Below are 9,224 nucleotides of genomic sequence, written 5' to 3' on the forward strand. Positions count from 1 at the left end.
GCGCACTGTGGGGTGGGAGCAAAGGAGAGGGGCCAAATCCCAGAAAATCTCCAGCGAGAGCTCCTCAGCACTGAATTCCAGTCTCCACACGAGAGGGTGCTGCGTTCCTTTCTGGCCTCCCAGTGCCTCAGAGCCCAGGTCCATCCACCGGACAGGGACCAAAGCAAAGCATACCCAACTTAGTCTGAGTGGGAATAGATCTAACAGCAGCCACCTCTGTCTTTCTCCACCCCTATTTCTCTCCCTCTCTCTCTCTCTCTCCCTCACACACACACACACACACACACACACACACACACACACACACACACACAGAGCTAATGTGCTCCACCATCAAACATAAAACCCTTCATAAGCATACCCCAGAGACAGTTGTGGGACTCTTTTCTGAGAAAGTTCTCCCCACCCTCCTAGCATCCACACAACCCCACAGTTCATTTGCCACCCCCCAGCATCTCCTGGACCTTGAACTGTTTCATTCTAAACATTTTCTTCATGTTAAGCTTTAGTCTCTCCCATTGCTGCAGCTGAAACCAGCCCATGGCTTCCTTCCTGTATTAGGGCCCAGGGCCCTCCTGGTGTCTGTGAAAAGCTGCTTGCTCTAGTCTGGAGACCTGGCCTGCTGTTCTCGCTGACTAACTCGGCCACGTGACTCCGGACACACTCACCAACCTTTTGTGCTTCGGTTTCTGATTGTGTAAACTGATCACCCCTCCCATGTGCACTGCAGTTGTCCTTCCATCTACATGGCGGGATCTGTTACTCAGGGAGGCTGGCGAGGCAGGAGTTCTCCCCACTTGAAGGACGAGGAACTGGGAATCTGACAGGTTAGCTTTCTCCCTCAGCGTTTCCCAAACATTCTTCCCTAGACTTCCTTCATGATTTTTACCATATCTACATATGGCCTACTCTCCTATGTAATATTTGATTTAAATAGACTGTTTATATAAATGTATTTATATAAGAACTTACGTGAAATGCATTTCACTTGCCATAACAGATGGTAACTCTCTCTCTCTCTCTCTCTAAAACTAGAAGTTTTTCATCTGACTGTCACCTGATGTCATCTTGAGCACTCCAGTGGAGACGCTGATCTATTGCCTGAGGTTCTGAGGTGTATTAGTGGGAGGACTGGGACCCCAAACCTGGCCCTCTTCCTCCTGGACAGCGGGCTTCCCACATTATCATAATCCCTGGTTTGGTGTGAGCAGAAACCAGGAGAGTCAGTGAGAGATGCACAGGGAGGAAGACCATGCAGTTGTGGAGGGATTCCAAGACCCAGTTCAGCTCATTTCCACTGAAGGTGTCTCGTCACTGAACCATCTGAAGGGAGAAGAGGACTGCCGGCCTGGGGCTGAAGGGGAAGACGCTCCTCTGAAGTCAGACCCTGCCATCCTGGACCTCCAAACCTCAGCCCTCGAGGGGGTAGAGTGGGGTCAGCTGTCCGTGGACAGCAGCCTCCCCTCCTTGGCACTCGCTGGGAGGAGTGAGAATGGGAAAGTGCAACACCAGCGTCCTGGGCAACCTTCCCAAGCCCTCTCCCGGGCCCCGACCCATCACACAGCTGTGCCCTCCATCCATCCATCTCACGCCCTCTCCCGGCTCAGCCGGAATCCTTTGACGAGGGCTCCAGCTTTGCCCATGGACCTGGCAGTGTGCCCTGCCCCGTTCCCCCACCCCCACTACTCACAAGATCCCCACACAGCTCCTTTCAGCCCTCTGGAAGCTAGAAGGAGGTCCAGGGCCGGAAATGGGAAAAGCCTCGGTTTTTTTTGCCAAGTGGCCCATTCTCCAGCTCAGTGAATGGGGACCTTCACAGCCTCCTGCTCTTGGCTGGAACTCTCAACAGGAAGGTAAAGTAGAAACTGTGCCAAGAGCTGGAGGAGGGAGGAGAGGAAAGAAAGGAGGAAGAGTGAAATGGATGAACCCACTCTCCCAACTGAGCCATCTTCTGGGGGCCCTGTGCTCGGGCAAGAGGCCAATGGAGAGGGGGGCCCAATCTTGCCCCTCGGGAAGCTGGCCTCTGCACCTCACCTGAGCAGCTTCAGTTCCTGTCCACTGCAGTCAGTCAGGTTCCTTGAGCATCCATGGGACCTCAAGGATGTACCTTCCTTTTCTCCTTCCTTGTTCAGGCCTTCCTACTCTCCTGGCGGGCTCTTATAATACCTTTCTAACTCATCCTCCTGCCTCTATGTCCTCCTTCCCACCCCCTCCACCCCACCACCTCCTAGATCCCGGGGCATGTCTCTGATCTAGCTGCGTTACATGCATCTAGAAAAGGCCAGGCTCTTCAGAATGGCACTCAAGACCCCCACAGGCTGCCCTCAAGAACTCTTCCAGCCACGTTGCCCACTATTTCCCTGTACATACCCTATGGTTCTAGCCAAACTCAAGCGAGTCTTCAGACATCCTCATTTCTTGCATCTCTGTGCCTTTTGCTCACATTGTTTCATTATCTGCCTGGAAATCTGTTTTTCTCCTGTTAACATCCCCATTTAACCCTCGAGGTCTAGCTCAAATGCTACCACCTCTTCCACAAAGCTTTCCCTGATCCCCCAGCTGGAGGTCATTTCTCCTTTCTTGGAGCACGGAATTGCACCTCATACAGCCCGTATCTTCTATCTGTACTAGAGGTTTGCATACGTGCACTGTTGAAGAATGTAGTTCTGCACTCAGGCGGGCTGAGCTGGAATCCTAGCTCTGCCAATTATCAGCTCTATGACATTGGCCAAGTCACTGAACCTCCCCATGTCTCACTTATTAAATGGGCATAATGGAAGTACAACATCTTAGTGTTGCTTTGGCAATTAAATTACCATACATTATATGCCTGGCATATCAATAAACGTTACCATTCAACAAATGTTATTATTATCTATCCTATTAAACTGTGAGTTCCCTGAAGGCAGGATCTGTGTCTATTTATATTTGTAACTATAGCACTAGTGTCTGGTCAAGTGCATTAAACATGGTACGAACTCAGTAAATGTGTTCTGTGAATCAATGCATACCAGTCTGATCAGTACATTATCAGGAGTTTACCAAGTGCCTACAACACATCAGGCACTGTGTTATGTGTAAGGATGTACAGTTGGGGAGGCACTTTACCCATAATGTCATTTAATCTTCATGGGAGCTATATAAAGTCGGTATTCTTAAAACCCCATTTTACAGATGAGAAAACCAAGGCACAGAGAGGTTAAGTAATCTAGCAGGGTCACACAGAGCCAGGATTTGAGTTCAGGCCAACGTTCTTCCCACTGACCACCCCACTTTTTCTAGTCCAAAGTCCTCGTCACCCTAGCTCTAAACATCAAGGGAGACTGCACTGTGAGATCCCTTGCAAAAGCTTTTTTTCTGACCCGGGACATTTGCTCTTTTTCCCCAGGAGCTGAAAGCTCTTCCTGCTGTATCTCTTCTCTAACACCACCTTTTCTCCTCCCTACTTTGCCTTTAGGCCTTGGTCCTCCTCCGAATGCCAGAACCTCCTGAACTTGTGGCCACTCGCAGCTAGGTAACTGCCTTCTAGGAACAGCACATTGTCCTAGGACGACTTTCCCCACCCTGAGAGAAGTCCCTCTGCTGCTTCCCTGTGCCTCAGCTAGGAGGGACATTGCAGCAGCTGGCCTCCACCAACCTCCTCTGCCTCCAGGAAGCCTTCCCAGCCTGTCTGTACTTCACGAGCACCGCTCACTCGGCTTTTATGCACTCTGTTTGCTCTCTACTGATCTGAATTCACGAGGAACGCCCTGTGAGCATCTTACATATGCTTCCTCCGTGTGCCGCGTCTACCCCCTTTGTTGGAAGCCCTCAAGGGAGCAGTGTGTAAGGAACAGCTGGTCCCAAGGCCTTGTGTTCAGGCAGGGCCCCTCTTCAGCGGCTAGAGGAGGGAGACATGTGCTCCCTGCTGAGTATGTGCAGCCCCGACCCCCTCATCCTAATGAAGAAGTCTGTCAGCTGCTGCTCCTCTCCTGCCACATTTTGTCCCTGAAACCTGATCCCCGTCCCCTTCCAGGCAGGGGCAAAGGGCCAGTTCTCTAGACATCAACCTAATTGAGCCAGGATCCCCAAACCCTCAGCCTCCCCACAGTGCTCGCTCGTTACAGTGCAAATTTTCTGCTTCAGGAAATTCTGCTACTTTGGTTTTCAGGAACAGACTCTTCTTGTCTAGATTTTCTGGGCCATGGACAGGACCGAGATGCGGGAAGGGGGGTGCAGAACACCCTCGACAGCGAGATAGTTTCACAGCCCGTTAATGTTTCCTTTTCCAGCAGGTTTAACCCACAGTGTCTGCAGGACGAATGCTTCTGGAAGGGAATTTAGTGGAATAAACGCAGATCAAACTTGACTAGTATTACATGAGTGCCATTCCTGGGCACACACTAACTTAGGGCAAAGCCAGGCAACACACAGTCCTCGTTGGTGGCAGGGAAGGTTCTGGCTGCTGGGATGAAAACACACACACACACACACACACACACACACACACACACACACACACACACTCAAGCTCATGACAGAAGCCGACTGTAGGTTTTTTCCATCCCATTGCAGACCTGGGAGATAAACAAGCCAATAACTTCCTATCACAACCACAACCAATCCCCACAGTCCTTAGGGAGCCAAAAGGCTGAGCCTGGGCTAACCCAGTTCTGCTTTCTCCTTCATACCCATTGGCAAAACTGAGGCGCTGAGATTTGGCTCCGTGACCTAAGCATTGGGCTTAGGTGTCAGAGAGTGAAGGAGACTCTAATGGCTCTGCCTGTCATTCTGCCCCATCTCCTTTCTGGGCAGACTGGCACAGGGGAGGGGGCGGAGTTCTATGGGGGTGGGGAGGAGGGTGCAGCACTCTCCCATCTGAGTGTCATTCTGGGCCCCAGGCCAGGCATTGGCTTCCTCTCCAAGAGAGTCAAAGGCTGAAGCTGCTCAGACAAAAGGCCAAATGAAAGCTAATGGGGTGCTGGGTGACTTCACCCTCTCCCCTTCCTCCTCCTGGGGACTGGGGGCTCCAGTCCTTGGCAGGAGATGGTGCAAAACAAGACCTGGAGCTCAGCTCAGTGCACATTCTGATTTGCCTTTTTTATTCTCCTGGCACCCAGACTCTCTCTTCCTCCTCTCACCACCACCTACCTAGGGTGCTGTAAAAAAATGCAAATCAGTAGGATTTTAAAATGCAAGCCCATGCCAGGAACACCCACAAACCCTCGATTAAGGCAGATCCTGAGGTGGGTGGTGTGATCCCAGATTCCATGCATAAAAAGAGGAGTCTGTTAGACTCTTTTCTCAGGATGGGCCTTGGACATCAGACATTATCTGTGACGACCTTGACCCTTCTTTCTGGATTGGACGAATGCATAGGAAAGGTCAGAATTGTTTGTGTATGTTTGGGCTGGGCCAGCCATTCCAAACTGACATGGAAAACGAGCATGTGCAAACTAGTTGGGGATGGGACATGATTGAGACTCTTCTGCTCTTCACACAAGAAGCATTTCTCTGGGTAACCTTCCCATCTGAGTGTCATCACAAAAAGGGCTTCAGCTGGAAGTACCAGAGAAGTGACCAACGACCTGAGAAGGCAGGCCCTGGAGTGGGACAGACAGGAAGAGTGCCTGGTGGACTTGACCAAGAAGCATCAATGAGAACACCTGCTGCTTCCAGCTCCCCCTCCCCCAAAGCTGGGCTCTAACGCAGCTGCCAAGCCCCATCCCCCCATCCCCCAAGCAGGAAGAGTGGAGCGTCTGCAGGCAGGAGTGAGAGAAGGCTGGCATGGAATCTGGAGAGCCATGGGCTGGCACTTTCTGGATCCAGATCTGCTGTTATGAGCCTGGGTGCCCCTGGCTCTGAAAAGTAAGAAGAAAGAGGAGGGGAGAAAAGTGAGCCTAAGAGGTCGACTCCAAAAGAAACAAACTAAATGGGACAGAAAGAGGCAGAGGCGAGGACACAAGAGAGAACCTGGTTGACAGTCTGTCTGAAGTCTGGCGCTAGAAAGAACAGAAAAGTGGCAGGTGCGAGGGGAGGTATATGAAGTCGATGAGACCCTAACAGAGCTTTAGCAGCCACCCCTCCCCCACTTGGGTACCTCTCCCCACTGAGCTACTTCTCCCAGCCCCTGCGCCCCCGCCCCCTCACACTCCTTCCGCAAGCCCCAAGCCCAGAACTGACATCTGGCTGGGCCTCCATTGCTCCCGCTCGCGATCTGCCAGGCGGGCCCCTCCTCCGCGCAGAGTCCTCCCCTGCAGTTCCAGCTGCCAGCCCCCTCCCTGCTGGCAGACAAGCCCAGGCAAACAGCCGACCCGGCCGGCCCCAGCAGCCGCGCCAGCTCTGCCAAGCCCCGCGGAGCTGGGGGCCTCAGGCGGTGCCAGCTCCTCTTGAGCGCCAGTCCCGGGCTGACCCCCTGCCCCGGGCAGGGCTCCTGCCCGCGCTCCCCGGCACCCCGCCCGCCCTGAGCGCTCCTGGTCGCCCAGAGCCGCCCCTGCAGCCGGGCACAGGCGTCCCGCTCTTTCCCTGCGGGCGCCTGCGACCCACTCAGTCCGCGTGTCCGTCCGTTTCGGGGTGCGCCCTCTTTTCTCCCTGGGGTTCCCTGGGCACCTTTCACTCTGGGTTTGGTTTGCTCAGTCTCTGTTGCTTGCTTGTGTGGCCTCACTCCCACACATGCTTTGCTCCAAGTTTCCTCGTGGACCCTTTCCCTCGGGACAGGCCCTGCCCTCTGCCTACCCGCGCGCGTTCCCCTCTCCTCCCTGGTCTTCCTCCACCCGCGTGCGTCCAGGATCCCGGGACCCGGCGGGGCCAGGTACCCATCGGGGTGAGCTGCCCAGCCCTCTTGGCGCCCGCTCCGCTCTTACCAGCTCCTGTTTGAGACGGCGCAAATAGCAGTCCATTTCCCCGCTCTTGTTCCTTCATGCGCCCATTTGCCAGGTTCGGTTCCGCCGGAGAGTCCCGGGTGAGAACACCCGCCCCACTGAAACCACGCGCTGCTCGGGCTCCTGGACCCTTTCGCAGCGCCGAGCCAGGCTTCAGCTCCGAGGCCAGACTTGTAGCAGCTTCGGGGCTGCCGGCAACGCGGCCCGTGCCGGGGGCGGAGGGAGGAGTGGGCCGGCCTATGAGCGTTCAGGGGGATGCCTCCAGCCAATCAGAAGAGCGGGGGGCGGGGAGCCGGCTGGGCAGCTGGCGTGGACCGTGTAGCCTGGGTTTGCGCCCCTGAGGGGGCTGCCAGGGGGACACCTAGTCCTGGCCGGAGCGGCTGGGGCCGTATCATGAAGCCAGAGTGTACTGACGCCCGCCAACAAAGCATGTGAGCCCTGTTTGGTCCTAAAGACAGGGCACCGTCACAAGAGTGGGGACTGGGTATCGGCCTCAGAAAGAGGCTGAGTGCCTTAGTGTCAGCTCCGTTTCCCAAATTCCAACCTAGCAAGGAGCACACTCCACCCCCAGAAGCCGCTTAGCAGCTCTTTTAAACTCTGGAAGTGTTCACAAAAGTGGACTCTGGAAGTGTGGCTCTACCCCACCTCCTAGTGTAGGGTCCTCCCAGCCGATTGTTCGCCCGTGGAGCCGAGGAGCCGCCTCTCGGTCCATTCACTTATTTATCACAGAGCAGCGGAGGCTCTGCTGCCCTCCCGGCCAGGTTGCAGGTCTGAGGATACTGAACAGGACAGGCAAGGTCTCTGATCTAAAGAACGTACACGGGGAGCAGGCAGGAAAGGGATGAAACAAACGGGTAAAAAAAGAAAGAAAGAAAACCCCTGTAATTTCAAGTAGTGATTCTTTATAAAAACATAAAATGGAGTAATGGATCGAGGCTGCCTGCAGTAGGTAGGCAGGGAGTGGAGTAACAGGCCTGTTTAGTGACCAGTACCCCAGCGGCGCCAGGTATCCAAACTCTCGAAGCGCTAGATGCTCCAATTCTAGTCAACAGAAACCGCCTGAGCACCCGAGGTGTGCAAGCCCAAGCCCAAGCCCTGGGCGGTGGAGTTGCTCAGATGGGCCCGAGGGGGTCCGCAGACCCGCCCGGCGCCCCTCGCAGCCGAGTTTGGGACCCGCCCCCCGGGCCTCCGCGTGTTCACGCGCTGCGGTTCCCTCCCGGTGCCAGGCGCCGCGCCACCAGACCTAGTACCCCGGGGATCGGGTGACAGGGCCCGAGAGTAATTAGGACAATTAATGACGTGAGGTTTCACGGTAATTAACCGGAAAAGTGTGCCCTGAGCAGAATTTGGGGTCTCTGAGAGAAACAGAACCGTGAGGACGCCAGAGAAGAAAGACACGGGTGATTCTGACCCGTGTCAGCAAAGAGCGCCACTTCTGCTTACCATTGAAAGGTGAAAGGGAGCAGAGATTTTAAAAAAGAACTTTAGACGTGTGAAAGCTTTGCGGAGTCCATTCAGATGGCCTACACTCACCCACGGGTCCTCAGTTATAGTGGGCTTGCCCACGTGTTTCGGCTTGGCCCTTGTGGACCAAGCTGCGGCAGCGTTAGCGGATGAAAATAGGAAAGAAAGAAGAGGCGCGGGGGGCCACAACCCGGTCCGAAGCCGGGACCTCTGTGGCCGCTTACCAAGCCCAGGTCCCTGCGCTCCCTTCTCGGTTGCTGTTCAGGATCCCGCGGAGGTCAGAAAACCTGACCGCGGTGGGTTGGAACTGAGAATCTGCTCAGGCATTTCCAATGCCCGCTGGGAGAGCCTGAAATTACATTTATTCTGCTCTCCCTGCAGCCACCACCGAGGTGAGTCCCACTTCTACTCCAGCTTCCCTGCAGTTGTGAGCCAAGATCCTCAAGGGGTCCCCTTCGTCGGACACGAGGAGTGTTCAGAATGGGAGCTACCCACCAGGAAGGAGCTGCAGTCTCCACCCCGAGCTGAACCAGTTCTGGAGTTGAATCCTCTGGTATTGGGATAGAAAGGGGAGCCTGGCCATTAACATATAGTCCACCCAGGAAGCCTTACATGGGGAGAAGCGCTTATTCCCAAGAGGGTTCCCCAACCCAGAGGGCCAAGCTTTGCTCACTGTTACATCTCCAGCACGCGACACAGCAGCTGTAGGAGGCACTGAGTAAATGTGTATGGGTCTGTGGTTGAAATCGTCTTTAGAGTCGGGTTTAAGCCCTGGTTTTCTCCATCCCTGAGAGCTCATGGAATCTTCTTGGAAGTAGATGTAGAAGGGTTGGTACAGTTAAAATTCCAAGAAATGCAGGCTGATCTCTTGGCAAGAATTTAGGACTGGGTGGTTAGGTC

The 9,224-nt window shown here is 54.4% G+C and overlaps 1 protein-coding gene across 2 annotated transcripts in view; it reads right to left on the bottom strand.

Moving 5' to 3' along the window:
- Positions 1 to 7,039, bottom strand: part of INKA2 (inka box actin regulator 2) — a 14,285-nt gene extending 7,246 nt beyond the window's left edge. For both annotated transcript variants that reach the window (XM_019627450.1, XM_019627451.1), the window contains exon 1: positions 6,843 to 7,039. In XM_019627450.1, coding sequence (XP_019482995.1) covers positions 6,843 to 6,878 — 36 coding nt within the window. In that variant the 5' untranslated portion in view covers positions 6,879 to 7,039. The remainder of the gene's footprint in view (positions 1 to 6,842) is intronic.
- Positions 7,040 to 9,224: the final 2,185 nt, after the last annotated feature.

The sequence above is a fragment of the Hipposideros armiger genome, unplaced genomic scaffold (assembly GCF_001890085.2).
Source record: "Hipposideros armiger isolate ML-2016 unplaced genomic scaffold, ASM189008v1 scaffold_732, whole genome shotgun sequence".
Taxonomy (NCBI): Eukaryota; Metazoa; Chordata; class Mammalia; order Chiroptera; family Hipposideridae; genus Hipposideros; species Hipposideros armiger.